The sequence below is a fragment of the Montipora foliosa genome, chromosome 6, assembly GCF_036669935.1.
Source record: "Montipora foliosa isolate CH-2021 chromosome 6, ASM3666993v2, whole genome shotgun sequence".
Classification (NCBI taxonomy): domain Eukaryota; kingdom Metazoa; phylum Cnidaria; class Anthozoa; order Scleractinia; family Acroporidae; genus Montipora; species Montipora foliosa.
Genome location: NC_090874.1, coordinates 2,919,626 through 2,933,348, shown reverse-complemented (window position 1 = coordinate 2,933,348; position 13,723 = coordinate 2,919,626). Strand labels below are relative to the sequence as shown.

The following is a 13,723-nucleotide window of genomic DNA, read 5'->3' as shown; positions in this document are numbered from 1 at the left end:
ATTTTGTTGCTGAAAATGGCGTCGGAATCCAACAACGATCGATCGGGGGTGTTCTCCAAAGGTCTCTTACAGAAAATGTTACCAAAAACACGTCTTAGAATCAGGAACACAGACAACACAAGGCGATAATTATATTTTCGTTAGAAGGTAAATGTTTATAAATAAATTTCAATTTGTTTTACCTCATGAATATTCATTCAGCAGCAACCATCACCCGTAACATTCACTGGGCTCAGCCGTAACAGGTGTAACCGGTTACGGCCCCTAATGACAGCCCTGAGCAAGTTCAAAGGTTGGATTTGGGAGAGATCGCTTGAGACTGACCTCAGTGGTAGACTGTGTAATTGCACGGTCATGAGTCATTAAGCATAAGTCTAACCCTAACCCATAAGTCATTGTCATTAGGCATTAGTCATTAGGTCATGAGTCATACTCAGGCTTAAGCTGATACCTTACCTAGTACGATAAATATTATTTCAAAAGACATATCCGCAGTTAAAATATTACATATTCTTGGTTTGCATCCACGTGATGAGACGACCATTTTAGTGTACAAGACAATGGAAAATGGCCCCCACAAGTTTTGCATAATAATAAAGTCAAATTCCCAAAAGACATTTTACTGCATTGTTCTGTACACCAACATGGCCGCCGTGACGTCAGAGGTAACCATCAATTCTCAATCATTCTAACAAAACAAATAACAGTGACATGGTTTCTGTTGGCAGAGGAGGACCCTCATAAGGAGGTACGCGTTCAGTGGGCCCGTCTGAATGAAGTGCTAAAGATGAATAATGTGGATAGTACCACCATCCCCCGATCTCCCTCGGCCATGGCCCAAGAGAATAGCGACATGACCAAAGCTCCGGAGTATTGCCTTGTTTTTACAGGTTTTAATCTCCATGAGCAAGCCTTGAAAAATTGGCTCAGGACCTGCTGTAAACCGGTACGGTACATTACGTTGTGTCACTTGTTAAAGACTTCATGATCTTGTCGGTTACGATTTCTTGATTTACGGACAGAGCAGCCCTGGTGGCATGGGTTCATGCAGTCGCTCATCCCAAAATATCACTATGATGTCAAAAAACTGGAAAACGCAAACGAAGAAAGCGTTTTTTTCACCACGGCCATATAAATAAAGAAAGTTAATTACTAGAAGGACGTGACTATAGTTGTCTCTGATCTCAATATCGCACCAACATTAAGGACGATGCCGACTATTGTTATTGCGCATACGTTCTGCGCATCTCGAGATACTCGAGTTTCCTATCGGTGATGCTTACTAGTGCAGGGATATTTTTGCGCGTTTTTTTTAACTATCCGGAGAAAGTAGATCTTAGTAAGTACTCTTAGTATCCAAAAAGAAAATTGGGGGTAACCATGCATTTTTGAGAGATAGTTAAGCTTCAATTTGAGAAAGAACGCCATACATTGCTTTGTATTTTAAAGCTTTTTACAAATATTATTCATGAATTATCTTTGAAAAATGCGTGGTTACTCCCAATTTTCTTTTTGGATTTCAATGACACTTGTTAAAATCTACATTTCCTGCATAATCACACACCGGCGCAAACATATCTTTAATTAGTAGGCACCGCCCCTAAGTTGGCAGAGAGTGAAAAAACATTCCATAGGTCAGGAAACACTGTTGATGTCTGTTGATGGGTCATCATCATATTGACGGTTATCACTTGATAAGGGTGCGATCCGATAATTGAATGTAATGAATTTGAAATCCTTCTAAATTTTGTAGGCACCGATGAAAGAGAAACCGAAAACAAGGAAAGACTTGTCGGACAAAGAATTCAAGAAAATCAGCGTGAGTTGAAAGCAATACATCACTAATAGAAATATTGGGAGGTATTTTCAGAGGGCATCAGCGGGCTGTCGTTTTGACTGAGCATTGTTTACTAATCTGAGGAACTTAAAACCAATGAAAATATTTATTTTCTGTTGTTAGTCTGAACACAAGTTTGATCCCCTTCCTCCTGGTTGGTTCTACAATGGGTTGCATTACGTCAGTCTTACAGGAGACAAAGATTACGATCATCCACGTATCCTTCAATCAATCAATCATTCAATTAATCAATCAATCAATCAGTCGTAGCGGGACCAAGCAGCCAGTTAATATAATTGTTATGTGTTTATGTTGATGATCAAATCCGGTCTCAGGTTGAATCCGTATTTACCCAGGTTAAATTGGTGATCCTCATTTTACCTTGATCGAATATGTATTCTACCTTGTTTAAATCAGGTATCAAGCCCCCGAAAAGGATTGTATTCATACGCTTATCCATTCAGTCTCAACATTACAACATAGTAAGAGAACAAAGAACTGTAATATGCACTTGCCGGTACTCGAACTTGTACCCTCCCTTCGAATCTATAAAGTCCCGTATCTTCACCATTACAATACAACGACGAACATACTCAACCCAACACAGTTCTTTTCATTATTTACTTTTGTAAAACTATTCTGCTTACGGTGGACTTTGATACATCAAACAAGGTAGGGGACTGCCGAATCCAAGGAAAAACAGAAGGAAGAGCTTCATCTCTCAACGCAGATTTTCTTGATAGTTTTTTTACGTTGTCACTTTTCGTGAAATGTAAAGTGCATACCTTAGTATGCTTAGTTGCTTTGAAATATTTTCCTTCTTCCCCTCGGATGACGTGCAACCACTTCTTCATTTGAAGATCGCAGGACGGAAATATAGAATAGGACCTTTTCGTTCCATCCTCATTGAGGTATCCTTTCTTCGGGTGTAGTGGAACACAACAACGAGTTGGCGTAATTTTTCTCTTTGACAAAAGCGATCAAGCACGGCCTTTTCTGACCTCGTTTTCATGGTAATTAGTCACCAGCTCTGCGCGCCGACCGCCATTATGAAAGTCTTGTATAAGGCAAGCCGGATCGTATTCTAACATAAACAAAAAATGTAATCCGTGTCTGTGGGAAAAATATTTTATTATATGCAAGCCTTAGATGTCAACACTCAATCATAGAGACAAACTGATATAGACCTGTAGACATTCTAAGAAATTCCTGTTAAATACTATGCTTGCTTAATTGAATTCCGGTGCATGACCTTTCATTTCCTCTACCCCTCCAATCTTGTCACGCTGAAAGCATTGTTGGTTATTTTCAAACCTGTATATCTTTAAATGTAACCGTAATCAGTTGCCTGATGATTGCTTCACGAGAAGCATGAAACTCGGAGTAGCATGACTTAGCCTACCTCCAGAATTATATTTCCAGCTCTGGTTTTTCCATTGAGCACTTTTATAGCTGATGAAGTCCACAACTTTACCGCTGGTAGTTATCTATATTTATATACAGTAAAAAATTGTTTACTTTTTCGGTTCAAATATGTAACTTGTGACTTTATTATTAATATTTATTTATTTATTTACTTATTTTTTATGATACTGTAAATTACAGCAAACACGCATCGGTAGTGGGTGACTAAGATTGCGATTTCTCGGTTATGGTCGCGAAGGAGAGACCTCACTCCAGAGAAGTTTATAGTTACAGATCCAATATAAGCGGAAGATGTGAGGGGTTGTTTGCTATCTACAGATACCCTGCAGCACTCTTCATCTTTAAATTTCAGCTTAGTCTTGATTGCATGATTTTCACGGTAAAAAGTTCAATGTCATTGCGTTTGAAGCAACGAAGTGAAATACATTATCCTTCGATGCTCAGTCAGGAGATATGCTTAATTTCGATGAAATCGATTTTTGTTGCACAGTCAAGTACACTAATCCCTTGTTGTTTACTTGAAACATGGGGAATGAAAATTAACAGCCTGGCCCTGGTTGCTCGAAACATGGTTAGAGCTAACCAGCGTTAAATACCACAGAAACCTATACTGAGGTTTTGATACATCCATTCTTAGCGCTAACCAGGATTCGAGCTACCGGTCCCTTCGTGACAACTAATCGAGGATTAAAAGCCCGAGCAAGAGACTGATTTTCAGTTTCCACATTTTGTTTTTTTTTCTTTAACTTGCAATTAGTAATCGAGATATTTATCGAGAGTTACCTGCTGCAAGCCAATGAAGAAATCAAGAGACGAAACTTGCTTGTGAAAAGTCACCCAGTACGTGATATCTTCACAAAACCTTAACAGAGTATGGTTTTGCCCTCTTTTATCGTACCACTTGGTTCACAAATATTTCATTTACCCCATTGTTTAACTCAGGGCGGCGAAGAAATATACCGGACGCGCAGAACGTGCAAAGCTCTTTTTATGCAGGGGGTTTCTCTCGCCGTCGCCATTGCGGCGTGAACTCCTCGATATACTTTTTCTGACAACGTCGTGTTTTTTTTTTTAATAAGTTTGTGAGTCAGTGACTCTTGAAAAAGAACCATTTCGATGGGAAAATACTTTTTTCACAGGGAGCTTGATTTACTATTAATGGCCATTTTTATACAAGAGACGTATACAGCGTCTGGGCAACTTTGGAGACGACTAAACGATTTAGTTAGTCCAGATGTAGGTGTCTCTCGCCCGTCTTTACGAATTAAATGACAAACTAACCTTCCATGTGATCTGGTGACGTAATTTGGAGAGGACTGGGAAGAAAAAATTTAACGCCGTATCCCACAACCGCGCGCGGCCTTAGGTGTTGTTTCCAAACTCCCCGCGGTATTTCCATCGCCAAAACTCAACAGATCATTCCGTGTCTACCACATTTCCTGTTACTGAATGAACATTAAAGTAGACCCGACGAGATCTAACCTCGCTTCTGCCATGTTGAATTCGAAAATAAGGCCGCACGCGGTTGTGGGATACGGCGTTGACATTTTTCTCCCCAGTTCTCCGAGTTACGTCATCAGATCACCTGGAAATGACGCGTTAAATAAAATTTCCAAAAGTCGTCCAGGCGCATTCTAAGTCTAGTATAAAAACGACCAATGTATAAAAAAAACTGATAACATACTGTCTATTCATGTACCAATAAAACTTCGATTCACAATTTCCTTGAAGTCAGCTTAATTCTGACCGGATATATTTCTCTTCAAGAACCAGGGAGGCAAAATGGTAGTTCCTTGTTCGTTTCAGACTTCTTTGGACCTTCTTTAGATTTTACTAAGTAATACTAATTTTGTAATTCCCAAATCCGTGATGATTCTTTCGTTGTTTTACTTTGTTATGGTTCAAGTTGTTAAGAATAGCCCACTTTCGATATATTAAAATTCAGTCCTAAACAAAAGGCATCATCTCGAGGCTTTATTTTCCAGAGCCTCGACATGATGCCTTTTCTTTAGGACTGAATTTTAATATATCGAAAGTGGGTTATTGTGTAGGAAATCGTGTGGACGTGCGTTTTGTGATTTATGGGCCATAAGTCACGAATTGAACGAACGTTCACAGGACTTACTCAACAAAATTACTCCGTCGCCGTGTTTCCATAGCAACTTGCATATTGCACTCTACCGTGTACCGGTATTTATGCATCCTCATTGACCAATAAGAAATACGATATGCTGTTGCGTATAATAAACTACTCTTCATCAAAGTGGAGGTGGTTAGTAGTGGGTATTTACCAAGCCGCGAAGCGGAGATATAAATATTCAGCACATATACTAAAACGGTGAGTCAATGTAGCATAAAGAGATTTTAGAGAAGAAAAGAAATTTCTCATTAATTCCTGCAACGATTACAATATTTTTGGGCGCAAATCCCGTGCGAATTACTCGAAGGTGAATAGCAAAGGATATTCGGAATTAGAGCGCGCCTTCAACGTTATCCACTGTTTATATTCTCCAATAAGTTCAAGCTGATTTTCTCCAGCGACGCCAGTGTGCGGATCTCAAGCGACATACGCAAGAGCGTTAACTTCTTAATTTTAGTGTCTTTTGTCCTAAAAGATGGCATTCAGTTATGATTAAAGTTTGTGAGCTATATGAAGTTTTAGGTACGATCTTGAGTCTGCGGCAAAATTTGCCATCTTTGGCAAATCTTTAAGAGATACGTTTTTTGAAGTCGGGGATACTCGGAAAAAATCCAAGTGCTCTATCCTACAACCCAGCATAGCAGGACAATAGGCCAGTTTCGTATTCTCTCGGTTAGACTGGATCTAGCATGAAATGGAGGCTAATGCGGGGGAAATAATTTGCATGTCAAAAGATTCCCCCGCAATAGCCTGCATTTCATGCTCGATCCAACCCAACCGTTTGAAAACGAAACTGGCCTATTAGAGCGGTTTTCAATTGAGTGTCGAAAGTAATTAGAGAATTACTTTGGTTTTGAAATACTTCACTCAGTGATTGGTTCAAAGTTCTCGCGCCACTTTTTCAACCAATCAGAAGTGAAACCAAAACCAATCGTGGCTTGCGCTTGCACATTTTCCCGCGCTTTGCGTCGGCTACGTGTAATTACTTTGAGTTTTGATTGGTTTACTGGATTGTATCCGTGCCTTTTGATTGGCCCAAGTAATTACTTTGGTTTTGGTTTTACGACAGTCATTTGAAAACCGCTCTATCACCAGAACCTATTCTAGCGAGTCTCCAATACCTCGGTAGTAAAGCATCAGAACTAGAAATCGGACGGTAGGAGGTTCGGCTCGTGCAAACGAGCACTCGGATTTTTTAAAGGGATCCCCCGAGTCACGACTGAAAAAAATATCTATTCATTTGATCCAAAGTGGTTACCAAATTCCATCTCATTCCTTCATGGCAAATCGTGTTTCATTTACATTAGGGTAGCCAAGAAAATTAATGAGGTCACCACAAATACTCTCCACGGTTCTAAGCATTGGTTTTGGAGCGTTTTTCCACTGATCGATAGAAGCTGAGGCATTTCGGTATAGGGAATAAGCGTCTTCCTGTTTTTTATTGTCGTTAAGAGTATTTATCCATTCGTAGATTTCGGATGACCAATCAAATTCTGCAAACTTGTACAATTCCCGAGTGATCTTTTTCGTATTGAAGGCAAGGTCTTCGTAGCGAATTATTTGAAACCGATTCTTGAGCCAGGGTGGGGGAGTTAACGAAGCAAGCCGTAAATTCTTCAGCATTGGATTGCAAAGCCTAGTAACGTCCCTATTAAAGCTCGGATCGGAATGATTCTTGATCCAGCCGACCTTTACCATGGAGTACACCACTGATCTCGGATCGCGAACAAGGTGAACGATTTTGACGAGGTAGTTTTTCTTTTGGAATAGCTCCTCTAAACTTAGTATCGATTTTTCAGGCAACCGGTGCGCCAGAATCTTGAGGACAGTGTATTTGTAGTTGTTGCAAATGTCGTATAGCTTGCTTTTCGAAAAGCCGGTTAAGTTCTCTTTCGACAGTGCTCTACTCTTGCTTTGATGAAAGGGGCTTTTCGTAAACATTGAAAAAGCTCTTTCACTGATATTGTTAAAATCACATTGTAATAAGCCGTTAATAACTTCGAGGCTTGTCCTTTCGTAAGTTTTCTCTTTCCAATGACTTCCTGTCGTATTCATATAAGACGGATACAACGGCTCGAAGCAATACATAATGTTTGGATTTTTGTCAAATAATGATCCAAGAAAAGACGACCCACCTCGTCCAGGGCTCAATATTATAACATTTTTTCGCAGATGTAACTTTTGGCGTAATTGGGTCCCCTCTTTGTTGTTTTTGCCATATTTTCTTGACGAAGATCGAAGCACTTTAGAACCAAGTTCAACTGGATTTCCATTTACTGACTGGATTGATGTTGATGTTTTTTCTACGTACAGGGACTTTTTTCTTTCATGTTTTTTTCGTTCAAGTCTCTTTGATGGATTCATACCTCCGAGTAAGGTGTTGTTGAAATAGTTGATGCGCTCCACTTTCGCATACCGTATCGCTTTATGCATCGATTGGTGATAGCAGGAAAACAGGAAAATCAAATTGGTGGCCACAGAACAAAATAATAAAAGTGGTAACATTCGGCTGAGCCTCATGTCTGCGTGAACTGTCGCTGATTTATACACCTGAAAATGGAAAGCAAAGAAGATTGTTTTCGTTTCGGGTATGGAGGAAATGTTGGGTGTTCACATCTCTCGCTTCCCACCAATGTGACCCGGACTCAAGTTCTGAATTACGTTGTAGGTCTAAGCTTACGTCCAAGTAAAAAGTCCAGCACCCGGCAGCTGGCCTGACTTCTGGTTGTCTTTTTGTTTTTGTGGTCTTAATTGTTCAGACGCCCTTCACGCTAATCCAGCCATGTCAATCACATGCTGGCAGAGATAGAATTCCACGCCCTCCTCTTTGCAGTTAGTGGGTGGGATCTTCAATGTCCCACGTTGTTAACAGCAAGGGATTGTGTGACGGGGACTACAATTGATGTTTTTTAATCCTTATCCGGAAGATTTAAGGACTTAAGATTGGAAAGTCTAATTTTAATGTAAAGCTTTCAACGGAGCAATCTGTAATTGAGACAAAATTTCAGATTTCACAGTTTGTTTTCAGTGTTGAAACATAGTTATGGTTGAAATTACCAAACAGCGTGAAAATTAATGTTATGTACACTTAATGCATTCCAATTGAAACCATTTAGGCGAAAACATCGATTAAAATAAGCAACGCGTACACTTGTGAAGGTTTGCAACCCCAACACCTCCCAAGGAAGGTGTTGGGGACCCACAGACCCATGCGGAGTACCAGGACTTGAGGTTTATTTTACTTACCATGGAAAGAAGAGAACAAAAAACCTATAAGCGCCATCAATAAGTTTGCTAAGTCGAGATTTAAGCAAATATTGTCAAGAAACAGCTTTTTTTAAACAGATTTTTCTTTAGTCACGCAATCGAAACATCATGGTTTTGTAAGATAAAATCAACGAAAAAAAACCATACTGATTTAAACTCTATGCTGTAAATTGAGCTTTTCGAAAATCGGAATTTTCACTTCTGGTAGGGTACAAAGCCATGCTAGTAAGGAGACTGGGAATAGCAGGCCAGTGACGTCAAGACTGGAACGCAGGGAATTTTAGGGACAGAAATTCGTTCTTTTGTCTTTAACATTGTTGCAACCAAGTACAGCTCATCTCAGAAGCAGTTTCAGCAACTACTGAATCTCACAAAAAGGAAAATTTGGGCCCTGGGAAAAATGCGTTGTGGTGTTGACGTCACAGCTCTGCTATCCCCAGTCTCCTTATTAGCGCAGTTTTGTACTCCACCGAAAGTGAGGATCGCGGAGCCCAGGATCAGTGTGTTATCCACACTCAATTGAACACTCGAAACTTGGACGAGGTTGACTAGCCATAGAGTTATTTTCATAGAGTTATGACATTAGAGTTAGAGTTAAGTTTCCAAAATCCTGAATTCAAGATTTTGGAAGGCCTAAATCCTTAGGCCTAAGGTTAGCCTTTATGAATGTTGGCTGAGGATTTTGGAAACTTAACTCTAACTCTACGACATAACTCTTTGAAATAACTCTAAGAATAGCTGTCCTCAACTTGGACTGTATATCCTTCATTATTCCCAACAATGATCCACGTTCGCTCACACCGTACATACATTCCAACTGACAACAACTCTCTTTCTTGTTTTGGCATTTAAAGGTATAAAATATATATTGTTCGCATAATTATGATAAGTACATGTCATATTCTTATCTCCTAAAAACACATCACGCACGTTACGTTCAAAAGCAATTAACTTGTCAATTCCAAATGCATCCTTATCTCTTTAAAACTGAAATATACGCGATCAAAGTTTCTATCATCTTTACATTACAAATACCGGCTAGGTTTAGAGTAGGGCGTTACGTAACGCGGTATGTTTCCCAACAGTTTTTACTTTTTTTAAAAATGTCCCCTGTGTGGTGCAGTTAGTTCTGTTATGGGATTTTATTACTTGTTTCGTCGTCTGTTGCGATAGGTTTGCATGTATAACGAGCGATGAAGGATATTTTGTCATTGTAGTTTCGTTCTTCTTTGACCGCATTACTTCGCATAAAAAAACGTTGGTATATTAAAATATCATACCTATCAGTGAGATTCACGCGATCTTGTTGTGAACATGAAAGGAAAGGAAAGGAAAGGAACTTTATTTAAGTGTCTAGTCGTTCTAGCGCTGGAGCACTAATTGGGGACACTGTAAACTGGAATTATCAATTAACGCAAATCAAGTCAAATGTTGGTTTTTGAGGAGAGGGGAAACCGGAGAAAACCTCTCTGTGCAGAGTAGAGAACCAACAAACTCAATCCACATATGACGCCGAGTCTGGGAATCGAACGCGGGCCACATTGGTGAGAGGCGAGTGCTCTCACCACTGCGCCAACCTTGCACCCCATGAGACAAAGAAGAACAGTTTTTCGTTTCAATGGAAAGCGATGTTTGTTCCGAACCAGTCATGCCGGTGGACAACCTTCAGTGGTCCCAAATGTTCGGGTAAAACCAAACCGAAAAGGACATTTCGGGAATTCCAACTGGAAGGGTAAGGGTTAAGGTCTCCAGGGATTTTGGCCGAAGAGAAAGCACCCGTCATTTTCATACGTCAACACCTTCTGACAACATGAGAGACAGCGTAACCGAGCTTGAAATCCGGGTTTCCGTGGGATTCAAGTCCCGCTCCTGTTGAAGTTTTCCAAGCGGTTAGTTGGAGCTTGTAAACTGACTCCTGTCGATTGGAATTTCTTAATGAATTGCTTAATTAGCCCTGAAGAGCGCCTGAGCAATGAATTCAAAACATCCTGATAGAATAAACGCATCGTTGACTGTGTAGAAAACTCGAAGAGCTGATCAACACAGAAGAGCTAAGCTCTGATCTACAGGGTTGTTCCACAATCCTAGACAAAAGCCTTTTTCCCCAAGACAATATGTCACGGTTGCATAATTTGCGCATCTTGTCTTAGATAGGGCGTTGGTGGGGGGCGGGGTGGAGTATGGTCTGCATTCTTTTCAAGTTATCGTACGAAATTTTGGAAAATAGGCAAAGTTTCAACTCTTTTCATCGAGGATTGTAGACATGATTTTTTTTAAAAAAAGGATAGCTTTCAGTAAATGCGATGAATACCTCTTTTAAAAAGTTGAAGTTTCCAGCATTTGGTACCATTAATGGAAGCTGAAATCCAGCGATAAGGATTCGGCCCTTCTAAATACTTTCTTCTTTTCTCTAAGCTGATGAAAAGTTAAGAGGTAGATAAAACGTGTTAAGGGAACATGAAGATAACTTCCAAAGAGGGAGATCAAATTAATCGCTCCATCAGGTGTAGCACCGCCATTACTTTAAGCCAGTGAAAATCATCCCCTTGTGGCTTCTGTTGTCATTCTGTTGCCCAGGTAACCAAATCTAGGTCATGATTTGGTATATCAAATTCAGGTATCCCGAATGACAACGCAATAATTACATCGAGTTCCGTAGAGAGAAAAAATGAATGACGAAAGAGTGGCGCCTTTATTCGAGGAATGAAGAATTGACATAAAAGCAAAAAAGTTCTTCATACAACGGCAAATAGTAGTCTGATAGGTGAGAAGCAGGTGAAAAAACAATAAAAAAACTCGACGAAATGCACAAACGAGGACGTAAGATGCATGAGGGGGGAGGGGGGGGGGAACAATGGCTTGAGTCAGAAACTCTTTCACCCGTAAATGAACGAGTAATCTGGAACCACAACCTCATTTAAGATCAAAGTAACAAACGACACGAAAACGAAAATTTTGTAGCTAACTTTGCCATGAACATAGTTAAACAGTGAAGTTGCTCTGTGATCATTGAAGATTAAGGCAAATGTATAATTACCTCTTCAAACCACGAATTTTGTAACTAGTAACTGCTAAATTTCATCCACATGTTATCTGCTAACCTTGACTAAACCTCGGCCTCACGGTCAATACAATACTGATTAGAGAGATTTAGCATTGCTCCCACGAGAAACGTTGGGCTGCTGCTTGTCTTGGAAGCATGAAAATTCTCTAATTCTAACTCTCTCTCTCTCTCTCTCTCTCTTGAGAACAAGCTAGATGTCTGAAGCTTGCAGGCGAGAAATGAGCTTAAATTAATCGAGTTTGTTTGGCGAAACACAAATTTTCGGCCTTCCGTTTCGGTTTGCCGTAAACACTATACAAAATGTTGCAAATTTTACAGAACCTACCGGATAAAAACGAAGACACTCTTGCACCAGCTGTGTATCTTACTGTCCCACACTGAAACGACAAACGACGAGAGCACATAGTCATAACTCAGAAGCGTCTTAGCACTTTTGTTAAGACAAAAGACGGTTCCCAAAAGACACTGATAACAACAAGTTAATTCGTCTGGGAATTTACAGTAAAGTTTGTGTGCAAATTTAAACATATGTCAACTGTGCAGTTAATAGTCAAGAAGACGAATCTATAATAACCTATTTAAATCAATAATTTTGGCGGCAGTTACTCAAAACGCTTAAATTTCAACGTTCACATAATTTCTTGAAACCTCGAATTGACTACCTCGGTCGCAAGATTTTGTAAATTACTTACCGAATAAAACATAGTTGGTAGAGGGAGACATTTGAAAAAAATATCGCCGTTGCATAAACGCGCGTCTCTTTTGGGAGAATCAAGACGTTGTCAGTATCCTTACACTCACAGGCCGGAGTGATCTGTTTATTCCGCATTCAGATATAAATCCTGTAAAAGTTTTAAATATACGAAAACACGCATGAATGATTTCGACTTATTTGCATCGAAAATAGAATGCAAATGAACTGAAAGTTTTTGATAGCGACGAGAATGCAATTAACATCATAGGCAGCCCAAATGCTCAGCTATTATTTGAGTAGCACAACGGAAGATTATTCGTCCAGACGGATAATGCGTCTTGTGCCCGTCGTTACACTAGAGACGCATAACCAGACGAACAACAAATGTTTGCCCAAGTTCGTCCAGACGGATAATGCGTCTCTAGTATAAAAACGGCCATTGTTTAATTTGATATTAAAGTACCTGTAACAATAGATTTGGAACTGAGTAAACTGCACCAGACGAACTGCTTGTCAATGAACTACAAATTATCTGCTGTGATGTGTTAAAAAATACGGCAAACAATGAACTGCAGAAGAGGAATTGATAAAAACACTTCAGCAGATAGATTCTTCTCAGGTCTTAATATCCAGGATGGCACTGGTAAAAATGTCGCTTGTTGCTTTTCTAGATCTCACCATTTTCGCAGTACCCCTCAATCATAATACATACATACTTAATTGACCAAACCCATATTCTCTTGGTCGGCTCCATCTCATCATCTAAAGCAGAGCTAGAGGCGGCTTTAATTTGTGATCTCCACAAGTCCCTGTCTATTCCCTTCGCTCTTATCTCCGTCTCGAATAGTTCCACCTTATTCCAATATTTTTTTTTTTGCTTGAAAAATAGACCTTTTTGCCTCATTCTTAAACTTAAAATACTTAATAAATAAACCCCTGCGAGCGGCTGGTATGTCGGCTGATAATGTACCAAAAGTAAAATAGAATAAATTAAACAAAAATCTCCCAAAATGTCTTTTGCTGATGGTAATTTTTGTATTTGCGCCACAAAATTTATGTTGTTTTCTTGTCGTAAATTTTGTTGCTGATGGCAATTCTTTTAAATTCTCGATCGACAGCTTTCTAGTGTCACTATCACTAGAATCCACAAAACGAGTTCGTTTTTCTTTAATGTAAATCGAAAGCTCTTCTGCTGCCTTTTTTTCCGCTGGCTTTTTTTCTTTACAACGGAAATGATTGCTACTGCATTTCGTAGGGCAAATATCCACGCAAAAGGGGGTTATTGCGTGATAACTG

The 13,723-nt window shown here is 39.7% G+C and overlaps 2 protein-coding genes across 5 annotated transcripts in view; one reads left to right on the top strand and one right to left on the bottom strand.

The window, feature by feature from the left end:
- The window catches only part of LOC138006314 (dynein axonemal assembly factor 9-like), a 67,841-nt gene extending 63,568 nt beyond the window's left edge, over positions 1-4,273 (top strand). The window contains exons 40-43 of the mRNA XM_068852566.1: positions 729-946; positions 1,754-1,819; positions 1,961-2,054; positions 4,020-4,273. Of these exons, the coding sequence (XP_068708667.1) occupies positions 729-946; positions 1,754-1,819; positions 1,961-2,054; positions 4,020-4,129 (488 nt within the window). The 3' untranslated portion in view covers positions 4,130-4,273. The remainder of the gene's footprint in view (positions 1-728; positions 947-1,753; positions 1,820-1,960; positions 2,055-4,019) is intronic.
- A 2,264-nt stretch (positions 4,274-6,537) lies between these two features.
- Positions 6,538-12,613, bottom strand: LOC138006315 (carbohydrate sulfotransferase 5-like). 4 transcript variants are annotated; one of them, XM_068852569.1, is made up of 5 exons: positions 12,426-12,566; positions 12,059-12,110; positions 10,981-11,084; positions 9,950-9,971; positions 6,538-7,952 (listed from the first exon to the last, which is right to left on the bottom strand). In XM_068852569.1, the coding sequence occupies exon 5, from the start codon at positions 7,920-7,922 to the stop codon at positions 6,672-6,674; it is 1,251 nt and encodes a 416-aa protein (XP_068708670.1). In that variant the 5' UTR covers positions 7,923-7,952; positions 9,950-9,971; positions 10,981-11,084; positions 12,059-12,110; positions 12,426-12,566; the 3' UTR covers positions 6,538-6,671. The 4 variants fall into 4 exon arrangements, with proteins under 4 accessions (XP_068708670.1, XP_068708668.1, XP_068708669.1 ...); XM_068852570.1 differs by having other exon boundaries at positions 7,784-7,952; positions 12,426-12,613; XM_068852567.1 differs by lacking the exon at positions 9,950-9,971.
- Positions 12,614-13,723: the final 1,110 nt, after the last annotated feature.